Source organism: Arachis ipaensis, chromosome B1 (genome assembly GCF_059453495.1).
Source record: "Arachis ipaensis isolate K30076 ecotype BB chromosome B1, ASM5945349v1, whole genome shotgun sequence".
NCBI classification, from domain to species: domain Eukaryota; kingdom Viridiplantae; phylum Streptophyta; class Magnoliopsida; order Fabales; family Fabaceae; genus Arachis; species Arachis ipaensis.
Window position 1 is genome coordinate 140,385,260 of NC_142436.1, and position 18,432 is coordinate 140,403,691.

At 35.4% G+C, this 18,432-nt stretch overlaps 1 protein-coding gene, 1 long non-coding RNA gene and 1 pseudogene across 3 annotated transcripts; 2 read left to right on the forward strand and 1 right to left on the reverse strand.

The window, feature by feature from the left end:
• Positions 1-7,465: 7,465 nt before the first annotated feature.
• LOC148578617 (uncharacterized) lies at positions 7,466-10,110 on the reverse strand. The gene is made up of 3 exons (XR_015902512.1): positions 9,825-10,110; positions 9,527-9,634; positions 7,466-8,419 (listed from the first exon to the last, which is right to left on the reverse strand). It is a non-coding gene; the product is annotated as an uncharacterized LOC148578617 (long non-coding RNA).
• LOC107613075 (vesicle transport v-SNARE 12-like) lies at positions 8,590-9,347 on the forward strand (annotated as a pseudogene).
• A 2,569-nt stretch (positions 10,111-12,679) lies between the features above and the next one.
• On the forward strand, positions 12,680-18,209 carry LOC107636451 (hyperosmolality-gated Ca2+ permeable channel 1.2). 2 transcript variants are annotated; one of them, XM_016339959.3, is made up of 12 exons: positions 12,680-13,291; positions 13,629-13,975; positions 14,069-14,224; positions 14,493-14,628; positions 14,803-14,904; positions 15,199-15,315; positions 15,405-15,485; positions 15,757-16,097; positions 16,183-16,428; positions 16,678-17,002; positions 17,088-17,321; positions 17,474-18,209. In XM_016339959.3, the coding sequence occupies exons 2-12, from the start codon at positions 13,662-13,664 to the stop codon at positions 17,825-17,827; spliced, it is 2,406 nt and encodes an 801-aa protein (XP_016195445.1). In that variant the 5' UTR covers positions 12,680-13,291; positions 13,629-13,661; the 3' UTR covers positions 17,828-18,209. The 2 variants fall into 2 exon arrangements, with proteins under 2 accessions (XP_016195445.1, XP_088358064.1); XM_088501938.1 differs by having other exon boundaries at positions 12,683-13,291; positions 17,088-17,325; positions 17,478-18,209.
• The last annotated feature ends 223 nt before the right edge of the window (positions 18,210-18,432 follow it).

Genomic DNA, 18,432 nt, shown 5'->3' on the forward strand with positions numbered 1-18,432 from the left:
ATGATGCATCCTAAAAAATTAACAAGGCCATATTTTTATCAGAAAATGGCCCATAGGAGGAAGAGCATGATTTAATTCCTGGACAGCTGCTAAAGAGGCAATAAGGGGAGAAGGCAGAGGAAGAGCAGCAAATGGAGTTGAACAAAATAAATATAGAAGGCATTCAAAAGAGAATCAAGTTCGATTATGTTGAGAAGTTCCAGAGACAATGCAGCCAGGAAGACGTAAAGGAGAAAAATTGGAAACAAATCCACAAGGCTAAAGACGGATGGTTTTATATTGTTGAACTTGCAGATGATGAAGAGGAGAAAGTCAACAACAACCAAGTTATGACAGTAGCATACCAGTATGAGATTGATTTGGCCCAAAGATTATGTAATACTTTAAGACTAAAAAGAGGAAGGGAAGAAGAGGTACATATGCAAATAATAGAAGACATTACCAAAGAATGGGAGAATTCGGCATAGTTTCAGGGAGTAAGGAAGAAGAGTAAAATGGTCCCAATAATTTCAGGTAAAGGTCAAAAAGTGCAAGATGCGCAAGGAATTAAAGAAACTATGGAAGGCATAAAGGCTGAGGAGGCGGGCCTTATCATATCCCACCCTCACCCATAAGTATAATCAATTGGAACTGTCGCTGGTTAATAGCTCCCGCGACAGTTTCAGAATTAAAAAATCTGTGCAAACAGATTAAACCAGCCACTGTCTTCTTAATGGAAACAAGAGCAAAGGAAATGTATGTAAACAAACTTAGGAAGAAGCTTCATTTTGATAAAATGTTTTGCATAGAACTCCGAGTTTGTCCGGAGGTCTTTGCTTATTTTGGAAAGAAAGTTTGGATATTATCATATATTCCTGGAGTATCAATTTTATTTTAATGCATGTTAAGGATAAAAAAGAGAATAAATGGTATTGTAATTTTGTATATGAAGACCCTATTTTTATAGAAGGAGACAGCTATGGAGTGAGCTCATTTCCAGAAAAGATGACCAACAAAAGCCTCAGGTTTTTATTGGAAATTTCAACAATATTTTGAACCAAAAAGAAAAAATTGGCCTTCACCCAAAACCAAGTAGCCAAATCATTGAATTTAAAAAGCTAATTAATGCTTATGCTCTCATGGATTTAGAATTAAAAGGAGGAAGATATACTTGATACAGCAACCCAAGAAATGATTTCATTACAAGAGAAAGGATAGATCGAGCTATGACAAACTGGGAATGGAGAAGAATGTTCCAACATGCTACCCTAATTGCTTTACCAGCTATAAGTTCAGATCACAGTCCTATTATTATAATGCTAGAACTAAGGAAGAAGAGCAACATATTTTTCAAATATGAAGCATATTAGGAGGACCATGAAGAATGCGGGGATATTGTAAGAAGAGGGTGGAACAAGCCAACAGAAAGTGAAGAAGCATGGCAGAAATTAGCAGAAAAATAAAGAACTGCACACAAGAATTGAAGAAATGGAGCAAAAAAATCTTCTCAAGATTGGACAAAGAGATTGCCAATCTAAGCACCATATTGCAGAAACTACAAGATTCGGATCTATCAGAAAGACAGCAGGAGTAGATTATTGAAATAAAATCAAGAATAGCCAATCTTTGGAAGCAAGAAGAAAAATTTTGGGGACAAAGGGCAAGACTGAAGTAGCTCAGGTGGGGTGATAAAAACACTTTCTTTTTTCATGCAACCACCATTCAGAGGCGAGATAGAAACAGAATAGAAAGATTGAAAAATAAGGATGGTAATTGGATTTGTGAAGAAGGATATTATGAGGATGATTGAGGAGCATTTTGGAAATATATTTAAAACTTCAACCAGAACATATTGGCAAGGGTGCATAAGCAAGATTCCGAATAGGGTCACACGAGAAATCAATGTTGATTTAATGGAAGAAATTAAGGACAGTAAGATAAGGGAGGCTGCCTTCAGTATAGGAGCTCTTAGAGTACCGGGACCTGATGGATTAAATGAACCTTTCTTTCAAAAGCACTGGGACGACATAAGCAAGGAAGTTGGAGATATGGTCAAAGATTTTTTCGTGAACAAAAGATTACCAGAGAGTATGGGAGAAACTACTGTGGTCTTAATTCCAAAAATCAAGCAATTAGAGAGCCTTAATCATTTGAGACCGATAAGTTGTTGCAATTATATTTACAAAATCATTGCAAAAATCATGGTCATGAGGTTAAGAAAATGGCTCAACATGCTAATTTCACCTATTCAAAGTGCTTTTATGGGCAGGAGACAAATTCAGGATAACATAGTTATAGTTCAAGAAGCATATCACAATTTAGAAAAGAAAGAAAAAGAAGCTTCAGGAAATTTGGCAATCAAGCTAGACATGAAAAAGGCCTACGACCACTTGGAGTGGGATTTTTAGAGTCCTTCTAGCTTTTGGGTTCCAAAAAGAGTAGGTGCAACTAGTGATGATGTGTGTTAAGAATACAAATTATAGATTTAAAGTGAACGAAAATTTAACAGAAAAGGTGTATCCGCAAAGAGGACTTAGACAAGGTGATCCTTTATCACCATACCTATTCATATTAGTTGTTGAGATTTTCTCCATCCTCATGGAAGAAGCACATAGAGAGGCTGAATCTCGGGGTTCAAAATCAGACCAGGAGCTCCAATTCTCACTCGTCTCCTTTTTGCAGATGATTGTATTATTTTGGATGAAGCAAAAGAAGAGGAAATCTACCAGAAAATACTTATACTAAATGAATATATGGAAGTGTCAGGTCAAAAGATCAATGTGAAAAAATCAGGGATCACCTACGAAAGATAGGTTCCAATACAAGTAAGGGTAAGCATAGAGGAAGTCTTGGGAATGTCAGCTTGAGATAATCCGGGAAAATATTTGGGCCTCCCAGCTCAGTGGGGAAGATAAAAAAGCAGGGCTCTAGGATGGATTGAAGAGAGAGTTATGAACAAGATGGATGACTGGAAGGAAAAACTTTTGAATCAAGCAGGTAAGGAGGTTTTAATAAAGTCAGTGATACAAGCTATCCCGACATATGCTATGAATGTGATCATGTTTCCCAACAATTTCTGTCAAAGACTAAGTGCAAGAATTACCCGCTTTTAGTGGGTAGCACCAGGTAGAGACCGAGGCATACATTGGAAGGATTAGGAAACCATTAGCAAGTGCAAGCTGAAAAGTGGGTTAGAATTTAAAGATTTTCAATGTCAAAATATTGTCCACCTAGCGAAGCAAGCTTGGAGGATGATTAAGGTTCCAGAAGCATTGTGGATAAAAATTTTAAAATCCATATATTTTTCCAACTCGGACTTTTGGGATGCGCAAGTTCAAAAGCGAGCATCATGGGTGTGGAAAAGCCTCTTAATTGGGAGAGATTTTTTTAGAAGAAATGGCAAATGGTGTGTGAAAAATGGAGAAAAATAGTAAAAGGAAAAGATAATTGGATTGCAGGCATGACAAAAAGCAGTGATAGGACGGGCAACATGAATAGGAGGGTATGTGAGCTAATAATAAGAGGAGAAGAGTGGAATAGAGCTAAGATTGAAGCAGAATTTTCCCAACATATGATTCAAAAAATCTTTCAAACACCTATTAATCTGAGGGAAAGGGAAGATTTCTTATACTGGCCATATAAACAGGATGGGATGTACACTATTAAATCGGGATATTACATAGCAAGAAAGGAAGTGTCGGCAAGAAAACAACAACAAAAGCCTTCGAGCTCAATAACTAGAGCAGATTGGAGGGAGTTATGGAAAGGTATATGGGAGTTACAAGTACCACAAAAAGTTAAAAATGTTTTTGTGGAAAGCTTCTCAAAATGTTGTACCAGTAAACTCTAATTTACACAAAAAGAAGTTAACTAAGACACCAATGTGTCAGATTTGTCATGAGGAAGAGGAAATAACTGAACACGCCCTTTTTCTATGCCTGTGGACTAAAGCTACTTGGTTTGGAGCGCAATCTCAGTGCATTCCAACAAAAGAGACAGTTTCATCTTTTGGGAATCGGTTCTTAGAAAATATTTTGAAGATAAAGCAAATTGAAGGGAAAGAACAAGACATCATGATTAGTAGAGTTGCAGTCTTATGCTGGGAGATTTGGAAGACACAAAATAGAGCAATATACCAAAAAAGGAGGTAAATTCTAATTTGACGATCATGAAAGCCAAAACAGGAGAACAGGAATACAGAAAATCCATACAATCAGACATAATCAACAAACACAAAATCAGTAGAGATAGAGTGGGGCACATTACCTGGAGAGCACCGTCAGAGGGTTGGTTAAAAGCTAATGTTGATGCAGCATTCAGAGCAATCACAAGGAAGGCAGCAACCGCGGTTGTGATCAGAGACACAGATGAAAAGCTTCTGTTGGGAGTAACAGAGATAATTGCTTCATGTTCAGCACTGGCGGCAGAAGCAAATGCTATAAGAAATTCAATGATCATAATAAGTAATTTAGGATTAAGCAATGTTTTGATAGAATTAGATTGCTTACTCTTAATCCAAGCATTGAAATCAAAAGGTAGCTTGGGGGAAGTGGATCTGATTTTGATGGATATTGCAGAGATGAAGCAGGAAGTCTTTGGTGGAGAATTCACATGGATTAAAAGTATTATTAAAAGTAATATTATGATGAACAAACATTATTAAAAGTATTATTAAGTGTTTAATAAATTGTTTCAAATTGTTTGTTTGATGAATCTGGTTTAGTGTGCAGGAAAGAAAATTATTTTTCTTTATAGCCCATTTAAAGAAAGCTCATCTCGATCACCAAACAAAGGTGGCCTCATACCAAAGTGTTTTAAATTAGGTGGTTGAATGTTAAAAAGAGAAAAAAAATCCAAAGAGGCCCAAATCCTTCGAAACCCATGAAGAATTAAAGAAAAGAACCAAGGGTCCACAAGCTTCATACGTTATACACATTCTTGGTTACTGGAACTTGGAATTAAATTCAATTTAATTCCCTTGAAAGCTTCCACCAAAAGCTTTTCTTTCTTCTTGCTTATCTCTCTTTCTTCGGTCAAATCAATCTCTTATCCAAGAAGAAGAAAAAAGAAAATGGAAAGCTCAGAGATTAGGTGTGAAGAAAGGCAAAAAGATTTTTGCCGAATCAAAGCAAAGAAAAGAAGGCTACATCCCAGTAGCTAGTTCCTTCGATCAAACACAACAAAAGTTTATTTCCTCCTTTGTGCTACATTGAGGATCAAAGAAGAAAGCTTCAAGGTCTCAAGTATGGAAGAGGTAACAATGGAGAACGTGAAGCCATCTTGGTTCAGAAGAAATCAACGATCAGAATAAAAACTTAGGGCCAAAGTCAAGTTCAATGGTCAAGATTGAAGAAGCTTGAAGAAAAAGGATGAGAGAGAAGAGGTGAGCATGCATGCACCAGCCTCGGTCCTCTCCCTCCTCTCTGTTGAAGCCGCTGCTACTCTGATGTTGGAGAAGAAAGACTGCATGAGGGTTGAACTTCTTTCAACCTTGGAAGCTTCACCCTTCTATATTAAGGGTGAACGGCTAAGGGTTGAAGGCAAGGAGAGTAAGTGAAAAGCACAGAATTCACTCTCATAGCTACTCAAGCTGTTAGAGTTCTTCTTCTTCATGTAGTTTATTTTGTATTTTCTTTTTCTCAGTTTGGATCTGTCTGAGTCTCATTGTAAAAGGCAAACATGGTGAGGTTTGTATGAAAAAGCCAATGAGAGGTAAAAGGCAGTGAATTAAAACTATGAGAAAAAGGCATAAGATGTCTCAGAGTTTCGTTGTACATCGTTATGTCTTGTGTCATGATCCTGTGGGATTCCCTTACAAGTTGGGTTAGCACTTTGTTATTGAAAACTAGGTTTGAGTCCTAGTCAAGTTCAGATTGGGTTTAGAATCTGGATTTGTCCCAAATAGGATTGGGTAGATCCTAGGGAAGCATTGGTGTTTGTAATCTTGAAAAAGAGATAGTGAAATTCTATCATTGTTGTGATGGAAACTGGATGTAGGCTACATTGTACCTTGTAGCTGAACCAGGATATATCTAGGTGTTATTTCTTCTTCTCTTCTACTTTTCTGTTTCTGTTACTCAAGAGACAAAAATGAAAATGGCTCTCAGTTGACCACGAGACAAAAGTGAAAATATCTCCTAAGTTTCCTTGAGAAAGAAAAAGTAATATTCAGCAGAGAAAGTAGCTAAGATTCAACCCTCTTATCTTAGCCACTGATAACCATTAGTATTGATGTCTTTATTTAGTGTGAACTAAGGATATTCTATACTAAAAGTAGCTTCTGAGAAGGGACACCTTATTTCTTAATTGTAGTAATATAGTTTGCGCTTGTACAAACCTGAGAGTAAGATCTAAAAAGGTACTCAAATCTGTTTATCATATTTAATTATATATATTGGAAACAGTAACTTCTTAAATAATTACCCATAGATATCAGTAGAAGGATGTGCATTTTAATCTTAGAATCATTATTTATGGATAATTGAGTGTCTCAATCATTTATGTATCACGTTTTTCATTTTGTAATCCTGTTTAATCAATTTTTTTAATTGTAGTCAAGTATGCTTATGTATATAAAAATCATTCAAATTAGATGTTTTGGGTTTAATTTGTATAGTGAGTATGTATAGAATATTTTGTTTATTTAAATTAATGATAATACTTTTCTAATGTTGTTAACAAAGATCTTTTGTAACATTTATATTAGAGTATTGCTATAGAATGAAGATCTATTGTAATATTTTTTAAAGTGTTCTTAGAAAGACTTATTGTGAGATTTTCTAAGTGTTATAAAAAATATTTATGGTAACGTTTTTTAAGTGTTACAAAAAATATTTATGGTAACATTTTTCTAAGTGTTACAGAAAATATCTATGGTAAAAATTTTTTAAGTATTACAAAAAATATCTATTGTAACATTTCTATAAGTGTCACTACAAGAAACATCGTTAAAATCGACGGCCAAGCTGTCGATAATATTAAAAATCGACGACAAAATTGACGACGGAAGTGGTTGCTATTAAACTTGTCGATTTTTAAAAGTTCTAATAGAATCGACGGCTTGCTAAGCTGTCGATAATAATCTAATAAAATCGACAGTATTTCCGTCTATAATATGAGTTTGAGAACTTTTGCCTTCTTAATAAAATCGACAAAAGAGCTGTCGATTTAATTATTTAGATACCGACAAATACTTAATAAAATCGACAACATTGCCGTCGATATATTCTTTGTCTGTATTTTGTTTTTTATTGTCTATTTTAAATTTAAAAAGCGACCACACTGACGTCGATTTTAATAGCTATATTTTTTAATTATTTTTTCTATTTGAAAAATAGTAGATAATTAATACAAATAAACTTTTAAATATAGAAATAAAATTTATACAAAATATTAGAAAAATAAACTTCTATATAAAAATAAAATTTATACTAAATATTAGAAAGCTAAAAATGAAAATTAAAGAACATAAGGAAGCCAAAGTAAATTTGGTAACAAGATGTTATTAAATATAAGGATAAACTTCATATTTTGTCTTAGACGTCCTCGCTCTCAAACTTTATAGTTGGAAAATATCCACACACCATGACACCAATGTGATCCTGATGGAATTCTATTACCCAAAAAGCATAAAGGACTTTACAGATGGATGACATCTACAATAATCTAAACATGGGTTTATAACTACTACGTTTGGGAAGGATAAGGATGGTAATTCACAAAATTAATTAACTTATAATCAAGAACCAGTAGTGTAACAGCCATGTTTTGCTGAGACATGCAAGTATGCAATACCACACTGTATAATAATATTTTAGAGCCAAAACAGTATCCACACACTAGTAACACTCGCAAGACCTTATTTATCCTTAGTAACACACCATCTATGGTATTTCTGTGTATGTGCCCTAGAAAAAACTCCAAATTCAATGAAAGGATGAAGATATGGCAAGCCTGCAACATAGTCCATTTGAGTGTTCCTTCAATGTAAATGAGCAGAGAGGTAGTCCAAAACTGATCCAGGATCATTTTTGCAAGCTCCTACTTGTATTTGGTGAACAGTTAGTGAGAAATTGTATAATAGGGGCTAAGGACACACAAAATCCTGGATTCATATTTACGCCCAAACTATTTAAGATATTGGTATATAAACCCAGACAATACCCATTACTCAATCAACTTGCTAGGCTATTCAAATCTATCCACAATTCTTCAAACGTCTATAATTTGTAAAAGGGAGACCAAGGAATTCTGATGCCAATAATCTCTCACTCTCTCTCTAAATGGATCCCATCTTCAATTCTATGTTCGAATATTTTAATTGTAAAGATTTTTTTACCACATAAACTCAGTTACTTAGAAGAATCTGTCAACCAAAAAGAGACAGAATCCAGCAGCTAGCAAATAAATGCTCCCAAATTGCAAGTCAGCAAGCTTACCACTGCACAGGAAAATAATTAACCTTCACACAAGTAAATCAATAAAATAATTTAATGTCATAGCTATTCACTATGTTCACAAGTGTTATATTCAGCTTTCTATTTGGAAATAAATCAACAAAATAAAAAATAAGAACAGAAATAACATGCAGTATCTAAGAAAGTTGGAATGATGATAAATTTTAAATTTAAGCAGTTTTATTCCAACATAAAGGTTAGACTAGTATTGGATATTTGCCATAGAAAAAGGTACAGATTGATTGGCATTCCAGAAAAGAATGTATATCTAGATTCGAAAAATAAAGCTTGAAGCTAGGAGTTTGCAAGAAAGCATGAAGGCATCTCTTCTTGTCAAGTTAAGGGAATACAAAACTAATTTGAACAACTTGAAAAGTGAACTTAAAAGAATCACATCGGCTGCTAATAATAATGATGATGAGTTGTTGGAACTGGGATAGGCTGATACATTAGCGGTTGGTATCATTCTTCTTGCTCTGTTTTGGGAGTTAATTAGATGATGTAATGATGATAGCATGCAGGTATCATCAAATGATCACAAGGGAAGACTGGTGATGTCTACAGAGAGATTGAATCAGTCGTCTAAAAGAATAAAGGAGGGCAGGAGAAGCATGCTGGAAACAGAGGAGCTTGGCGCCTCCATCCTCCAAGATTTGCATCAACAACGCTAGTCACTACTTCATGCCCACAACACGGTAACTTAATTTCATTTCAAGATTTAGTACTAGTCACCAAAATACTAACAAACCATATACGCAATATGTAATGCAGCTTCATGGAGTGGATGATAACATCGATAAAAGCAAGAAGATTTTGACAGCCATCTCAAGAAGGATGAGTAGGAATAAATGGATTCTTGGCTCCTTCATGGCAGCCATAGTCCTTGCAATTATACTTATAACTTTTGACTAATGATAAACGCTATCCAATAATCACAAAGTTAACACTTGACACGGCAATTTCAATAGCTATAGCAATAATCCAAAACCCAATGTTTTGTAATTCTAGAATAGAACAAACTAAAAGGGGTTTCAATTTCAAACGATCCACATAATGAAGAAGCAATAACAGCAAAAAGGTGGGGGACTCACGCAAAAGGAGAAGGCTCAACAAAGAGAGCAATTCGACGAGGCCTTGAATTGTTCTCAGTGACCCTCTTCTCCTTCCTCCTCACGCAATTCTCGTAGAGGACCAAACCTCTGACATTAACATCACACCATAGTCTTAGATCTTAAAATAAAATAGAACCAGAATAAACATGACCATGATTTCTAAATTTAGAAAATAGGAGATTACGATTAGGTCATAGTTTCCACCTGAAATAGGAAATTTCCAAATGAAACTGAAGTTGGCTCTAAAAAGAGTTCAGTAACAGTCAGAAAAAGATACCTGGTTATTGTAAGCTTGATTGAGAGAGCAGAAAAGGACCAAAATAGGAGGAGCGACGGCGGCAACAGAGAGAAGGAGCGATGACAGCAGCGGAGCGACGGCGGCGCGAGCAAACATAGTAACGGCAGCAACAGAGCGCAACGGCGGTGCGAGCAAACGGAGTGACGGCGGCGCAACCGTGACACCGACAGTGGAGAATGAGGGTTGGTGAATTTGGGGTAAAATGAGGGTTTATGAGAAAATGAGGAATTTGGGGTAAAATTGTGTTTCTGAACTTAGAGGTGGGAAGTGGACACGGGGTTGTGTTTTTAATTAGCAATAAAAATTGACAGCATATTTGTTGATTTTAATTTGAAAAAAAGGAACGCCTTTAGCGTCTATTTTATACATTAAATCCACACCATTTATTTGATTTTAGAAAGTAATCTAGACCGTTCAAATTTATCGACAAAAATATTGTCGATATTTTAAATATAAAAATAGACGTCATGTCTGTCGATTTTAAAATAAAAGTATTTTCAACCCCTGGTTCGTCGACAATATGATGATAATTAAGACAGGGTTAATGCATCATAAAAAAATCGACGACCAGGATATCGATTTTATTATTTTATTTTTATTTTTTTTTTAAATATCGACAGCAAGCCGTCAAAAAATACGCTTTTTCTTGTAGTGTGTTACCATGAATGGTCTATTGTAACATTTCTCATAATATTACTATAGAATATCTTTTGTAACATTTTACTAAATATTAAATCTTTAGAAAAATGTTAATAAAAAGTCTTTAATAACATAGAATATATATATTTAACATTTGTTAAAATGTTACTAATATACATAGGTAATATTTTAATATGATTTGATAACATTTTTTAAATATTAATAAAAGTCAAGTATGTAATAGTGATTACGATGAGTACAATATTTTAAAAAATATTGCTAAAAAATATCACTAAAATATAAAAAATATGACTTTAATTTTAACAATACTTCATTATTATTATTATTATTATTATTATTATTATTATTATTATTATTATTATTATTATTATAGGCATATTTGAATTCAATATATATATATGCAAAATTTTTTACTTGAATATGGCATGTTTTGGTTGGGGGAGGGGGGACTTTATTGGTACATTAGGATATCCTGTCTCAAGGTAGGTGTAGTAAGGTTTAATTTAGTGACTTTCAAGTTTCAAATATATACTAATACTAATAATACAAATTAAACTAAGGAGAAAAGTTGTCCTTTCATGCTTTCAATCTAGCTAACTTAAGGTTCAAGAGTCATCAAATTCAGTTTGACCCAAAATGTAACATTTCTTTGGCAGACATCCACGTAAAGATGGTATTTCCTCCAAAGTCCAGAGTACGTAGTTATGTATATGTATCATATAGTATCTGCTAAGGAAACAGTAGCTGTCAACTTGTCATGCATGCATCTAGACAAATAATTATTGATGTAAATCAAACGAGACAAAGGTGAGTGGGCTATTCACAACGATCCATCCATGAATTAATAACAATAGAAATGTTAATCTTATCATATTAGCTAGAAACAAAATCATATAGAGAGAGGTGATTAATGCAAGCCCATGATATTTCCCCTTGTATAGGTGAATTATTGGCTTTCCCACCTGCCAACCTTCTTATAGATAACGCATTCAATAACTAAAAGTACCGTTGCAAAAAAAAATGATCCAAATGACCAAATTCAATACCCTTTTCGTTTTCTATGGGGCCCTTATACTTTACACGGCAACCATCAATAGAACTGAATGAAATGGTGCGATTTAACTATGCTATTGCTACCATAGCAATTCCGTTTTGTGTCTTACAATATATATAGGACACAAATATCTGTGTAGAAGAAGCATAAGCTAAGTTTCCTAGTAAGGCAATTTCAATACTTGTCAATCCATTAATATACTTTAATATATAGAAGACAACCAACAAAAAAGACGCTTATATATATTGCTTCATTTAATTTCAGCATGTATATGTGCTCTCTATCGTTTTTTTAATATATAGAAGGCAATTTCGTTTGATTATTCAAGCTCTGTTAGGAGGATTGCTTCTTCATGAATCATGGAATCAAACGTCATCGTTGCATTTATAAAAAAAGTATCTAGCTGTATCTAAATCAAAATAGAAAGCAATCCAACCCTAAGTAGGGTCGCATAACTTGTTCCATTAATAAGAAAAGGACAGCTACTACTATTTTGGGGAGTGACATCCAATTTTCTATTCCACCAATTGTCCTTTAGTTTAATTTGTATTTTAATGTATGATTATAGTGAGGTGCTTTGACCCCACTCACGTCGTTAATATCATAACTGAGTTGACACAATTTCTACAGTCCTTCTCCTATTGGCCGTTGAGCAGTAATTAATTTCGGACCCAATATTATAAGAACCGAGTATTGACGATAATATAACTCCCAAGTCCTAACGTGGGATTAGCGATGTGCGAATTGCAGACCACACACTTAACTAAGGGTTATCTGTGGTCAAATCATAATAATTGAGCTCCTAGCTTTAACATTTGTAATATACAAAAATGGTTAATATTAATTTAAATATAAAGTAAAAATAAAAACTATTAATCACTTAAAAAGTTAAAAGTTAAACCTCTATGCATGCCAATTGCCATTGTGGTTGGTTAGTGGTTACCCTAACCAAAAAGTTTTGGGACCACTTCCTAACCATTAGTGTAAGGAGATATTGCCACGTGGACCATTGCCCCAAAAGAGACACGGTTCTGAACGCGGGTACGCCGTCGCTAACTAATCCCCCGTTCAGCTTCAGGTTATATACCCTTTGCATTCTTACTTTTCACGCTCCCTAATTAGCGCGTGAATCCAATACTTTCCAGCAACAACCACACCCAACACACAACCAATGAACCAAGTAAAAGTAGCCGTTGCCTGCCTACTGTCCACGTGGCACCTTACCGACACACTGTTGGTGTTGGAGTCCTCGCTCGAAGCTGAGAGCCAGCTTAGCTTATTATTCATTTATTCAAGTTCTAATTTTATTCGCATATTTTTATTATTATTGGTTATTGATAATTTGATATCAAATCTAATATGGAAATATTGGTCATTTTCAGATAATCACGCATCACTTTGTATTAAGCTAGTGTACACTATGGTAGCAACCAAAAGGAGCAGAGATTATTGTTATGTTCACCAACGTTGTTGTCTTCCTTCTCTCTCTTCTTCCTCATTTCCCTTTCTATGCAAACCAATCTCATCACACACACACACACACTCTCTCTCTATCTGCGTCTAACTGAAGGCTTCTGTTTTGTGTGTAACCTGGGAAAGTGCCATCTCTGAACGTGGCGTGTCTTCTACGAAGATTTCACTGCAAAACTCTACACGAATCTACTTCCCTTCGTTCTCATTCCAAGATATCCTAACACCCTTTTATTCAACTTTGGATCTTCAGCTTTTCCAGGTAACACCCCTCTTTTCCCCGCCTTCGTTTCTTTTAGTCATATCCCATACCTTAGAATGCAATTTCAAGCGATTTGATGTGATTCCGGGTATTGGTGCATTTTTAAACAAAAAAGGGAACTTTCTTTTTGTGTCTGTTTTGGCCACAGCCATGTTGAATTTGTTTTTTCAGGCAATCTGATAACAGAAAGCGGTAAACAGAATTAAAAAAATAGTATTCATGTAACCTTATGTTTTATGGAAAAAGCATGATCTTCTGGTATTTCCACTGAGAAATTGGTTTAGATTAGTTGTGTGTTGAAACCAACTTTATACATTTCTCTAAAACTTGTCTACAGGAAGAGGTGCATCAACTCTAGAGAGGAAAGAAGATGGCTACACTTTCTGATATTGCGCTAGCAGCTGCCATAAACATTTTGAGTGCATTTATTTTCTTTGTTGCCTTTGCTATTCTGAGGCTTCAACCTTTTAATGATCGAGTATACTTCCCAAAATGGTATCTGAAGGGGTTAAGAACAGATCCCGTACACGGAGGAACTTTAATGCGCAAGTTCGTCAATTTAGATTGGAAATCATACGTTAGGTTCTTGAATTGGATGCCAGCTGCAATTAGAATGCCAGAATTGGAGCTCATTGATCATGCTGGATTGGACTCTGTTGTTTACTTGCGGATATACTTGATAGGGTATGAACAATGAGAGAACTATGAATAATTGAATATCACATGTATCAGAAAAAGGAGGATATGATCTTGATGTTCTCTGCTTTTGTTGTGCAGGCTTAAAATCTTTGTTCCAATAGCATTCTTGGCATGGGCAGTTCTGGTTCCTGTGAATTGGACAAGTGACGGGCTAGCAAATTCGAAGCTAAAAAACTTAACTTCTAGTGACATTGACAGAATCTCAATTTCAAATGTCCAAAGCGGATCTCAAAGGTTTCAAAGTTGCTTCCTTTCCATTCAGTTTATTGATTTGCTGCTGCTTCTTGATGTTCATTAAATTCTTTTCAAATTCAAGACTAACTCCATGCCAACATGTTTTCCTGCCTGTTTGGGCTAGTATTTATTGACTAGGCTCAACCTTAATTACTGGGAAAAGCTAAATTGCTTTACATGAATATATATGCTCTAGATATTGTTATCACATATTCAGTAAATTGCATTGAATCTTGTGTTTTACTAAAGCTTTTGTTCTCTATTTCAGGTTTTGGGCACACATAGTAATTGCTTATGCATTTACCTTCTTGACATGCTTTGTTTTGCTAAAGGAGTATGAAAAAGTTGCCGCAATGAGACTGCATTTTCTTGCATCCGAAAAACGTCGTGCCGATCAATTCACGGTAAAATTTTTCACTCTCTATTTTTAGGTATGAATTTTCTGTTCAAATTAAGCAGCCTTATACTTATTTGTTTGGTGGAAATGCAGTTTTAGGCCAAATTATCTAATTTTATCCTTGAGATACTTGAGGTACTCAATTGTGCATATTTTGCTCACACGAGATATTTATGTTTAGGTGCTTGTCCGAAATATTCCGCCAGATCCTGATGAATCTGTTGGTGAGCTTGTGGAGCACTTTTTTCTAGTTAATCATCCAGATACCTATCTCACTCACCAGGTTGGTTCCTACCGTGTTCACTGCATTGTCAGAATGTTGAATTCATTAATCATCTTGCTGATTCTGACCTCAACAATTTAAGAATCACTTGCTGGTTTCTGCTTTTAAATATTCCATTTATGCTGCACTTTGACATTCATTTATTGTTTTTTATATTCGGAAATGTTGTATGTGAAAGGTGGAGAGCATTATTAACTCGATATATCATATCAAATTATTTTTTCTGCTTTCACTTGAGCCTTTCAGAGGGAAACAATAGTATGTGCTAACCTATTTATTGTGGCTTCTATGCAGGTTGTTTACAATGCCAACACGCTAGCAAAGTTGGTTAAGAAGAAGAAGAAGTTGCAGAATTGGCTTGTTTATTATCAAAATAAACTTGAAAGAACTTCACAAAGGCCTGAAATTAAGGTATTTAAGTTTAATTTAGAATCCCTTCAAAATTGTCATAACCACCATCAGATTTATCACAATCTCTTCTTCTTGCATGCTTTTACCAGACTGGTTTCCTTGGCCTTTGTGGAGCAAAAGTGGATGCTATTGATCATCACAATGCTGAAATTGATAGGCTTTCAAAAGAAGTAAGTATTATGATTATGATGCTTTTAAGATTTTTTTTTTCACTTGTGTAACTGCTTCATGACTGGTTTCCTTGCTTATTGTTGCCATGGATTATATTCTGATTGTTCACTTAATAGTCTTCGCAAATTAAATTTTGGAACCTTAACAGATGCTGAAGGAAATTGTCTGACACAAAATCTCAGTCTTAGGATGGTATCCCTAGAAATTATGGACCTTATGTTGGGTCATTTCATGATGGTTTCAATGATCCAACTTTATCACCTTTTGTAGATAGCTTTGGAGAGGGATAAGGTCACTAATGACCCCAAATCTACCATGCCTGCTGCGTTTGTCTCATTTAAATCTCGGTGGGGTGCGGCAGTTTGTGCACAAACTCAACAAACCAGAAACCCAACAAGTTGGTTGACCGAGTGGGCTCCAGAACCACGGGATGTCTATTGGTCAAACTTGGCAATTCCATACGTTTCTCTCACTATCAGGAGGCTAATCATGGCTGTTGCATTCTTTTTTCTCACTTTCTTTTTTATGATTCCCATTGCATTTGTACAAACTCTAGCAAGTCTTGATGGAATTCGGAAATCAGCACCGTGGCTGGAGCCGATCATTAGTGTGTAAGTCTAATCTTCTAGAAAACCTCTGAATATACAATGCCTTACACATGCTTGAGTACTTATTTGGACATACTTTATTGTGCAGCCCTTTTATTAAATCATTCATACAAGGTTTTCTACCTGGTATTGCATTGAAGCTGTTTCTCATCTTTTTGCCAACAATATTGATGATCATGGCAAAATTTGAAGGATTTGGATCAATATCATCACTAGAGAGGAGAGCAGCTGCTAGATATTATATCTTCAATTTTGTAAATATATTTCTGGGGAACTTACTTACTGGAACAGCATTTCAACAGCTGGACACCTTCCTTCATCAGTCAGCCAATGAGTAAGTTGTTGACCATAGAATTAACTGCTTTTCTCTCTTGTTTGTAATCAGTGTTAAAATTGTTTTGTGTTTTGTGGTAAGCTTGTATGTGTGATCTAATTGGTAGATTACTTCATATGAATTGAGTAGAAAGAAAATCTTACCTTTAGAGATGCTTTAACCATTTAAGAACCATTCTTTTCAAAGTTAAATTTGGATGCATATATTGTTCAAAGTGTGATTTCCCTCTCTTCTTTTCTTTCTTGTCAGATATCCTATAACAATTGGCACTGCAATTCCCTTAAAAGCAAGTTTCTTCATTAGTTACATAATGGTTGATGGATGGGCTGGGATAGCTGCAGAGGTTTTGATGTTGAAACCACTTATCATATATCATTTAAAAAATTTCTTCCTGGTGAAGACAGAAAAGGACAGGGAAGAGGCCATGGATGCTGGAAGTATTGGTTTCAACACTGGAGAGCCTCGTATACAACTGTACTTTTTGTTGGGCCTAGTCTATGCTCCAGTGACCCCTACTGTTCTTCCTTTCATAATAGTTTTCTTTGGTCTGGCCTATGTTGTGTTCCGTCATCAGGTACCGGCTTGTGTACCATTTCAAGGTTGACTTTAATAGTCCTTGTGATTTGTTCTCATATATTACTCCTACCACTTGATTGCAGATAATTAATGTTTATAATCAAGAGTATGAGAGTGGCGCAGCATTCTGGCCTGATGTCCATGTTCGAATCGTGATTGCATTGATAATCTCACAGATAGTTCTAATGGGACTTCTGACCACCAAAAAGGCTGCTCAATCAACTCCCTTTCTCATTGCACTGCCAATATTGACCATATGGTTCCATAGATACTGCAAAGGCCGTTTCGAATCTGCATTTGTTAAATATCCCTTACAGGCATGTCTTAATTGTTTTCATGGTTAAGAATAAATCAATTATTGCTGACTGATTTGTTAGATATTATCCTAAAATTGAGATGTAAATGTCAAAAGGTGAATCATTGAACCATAATATCATTTGCCTTTTGTGAACTTTTTACACTGACACAGGAAGCAATGATGAAAGACACATTAGAACGAGCAACAGAACCAAACCTAAACCTGAAAGCATACCTCCAGAATGCATATGTTCATCCGGTTTTCAAGGCAAGCCTTGACGAGGATGACGACGAAGATGGAGACAGTCAGAAATGGGAAACTGAGAGTGTTCCTGTGCCGACAAAACGCCAATCTCGAAGGGGTACACCTGTGCCTAGCAAAATTAGTGTTAGTGGTGCATCCTCTCCCTCTCTGCCTGAACGCCAGTCTAGAAGGAGCACACCTGTGCCCAGCAAAATTAGTGTTAGTGGGGCATCATCTCCCTCTCTGCCTGATTCCTCATTTCGCAGCCCTCCAGAGCCTTAAAGCAAATCATGACATGGACTAAGTAGGAATCACATCTCATCAATGTACATTTGAGGTTTCCAACAATCATTGGTGTTGCTGAATGCTGACCAGAGAGACTAGAAGAATGGATGTGCAAATATACGATGAGGACATGTTTGCACGCATGCAGCATAGGCTGAATTGTTGAGTGACAATGCAACATTCTTTGTAAGCAGCATAGTTTTGGGATGAAAAGTGACTGCATGCTGTACGGCCGAGAGTTTCTTGCTTGATGGTTTTAGATTCTTTTCTTGTTGATAAACATGCTTTATCATCTTCAATTGCATAAATAATAACGTTGTTCCAAGGGGAGACTGTATATTGTAAATTATCCTATACAAATATTTATTGTATTTTTTCATGTTTGTTTTTTCCTCAGATTGAGCTCCGTTTTTATCTGAAAGACGTCCATTCCTTCCCTTGAGTACATTCTCGGATAACAGACAACCTTCAAATTGCGTACCAATCAAAAGGTTACTCATTATTATAAATAATTTTCTTGTATTTTCGTTATAAAAGAGTTTTACATAAATAACCAATCATATATTATCATAAATTTTTATGATTTGTAGTCATTAATTAGT

Bases quoted from the DNA above. Each gene is read 5' to 3' on its own strand.
- LOC107636451 (XM_016339959.3), top strand. From the start codon at position 13,662: ATGGCTACACTTTCTGATATTGCGCTAGCAGCTGCCATAAACATTTTG. The intron at 16,429-16,677 runs GTAAGTTGTTGA...CTTTCTTGTCAG, and splicing joins CTTCATCAGTCAGCCAATGA to ATATCCTATAACAATTGGCA. The intron at 17,003-17,087 runs GTACCGGCTTGT...ACTTGATTGCAG, and splicing joins ATGTTGTGTTCCGTCATCAG to ATAATTAATGTTTATAATCA.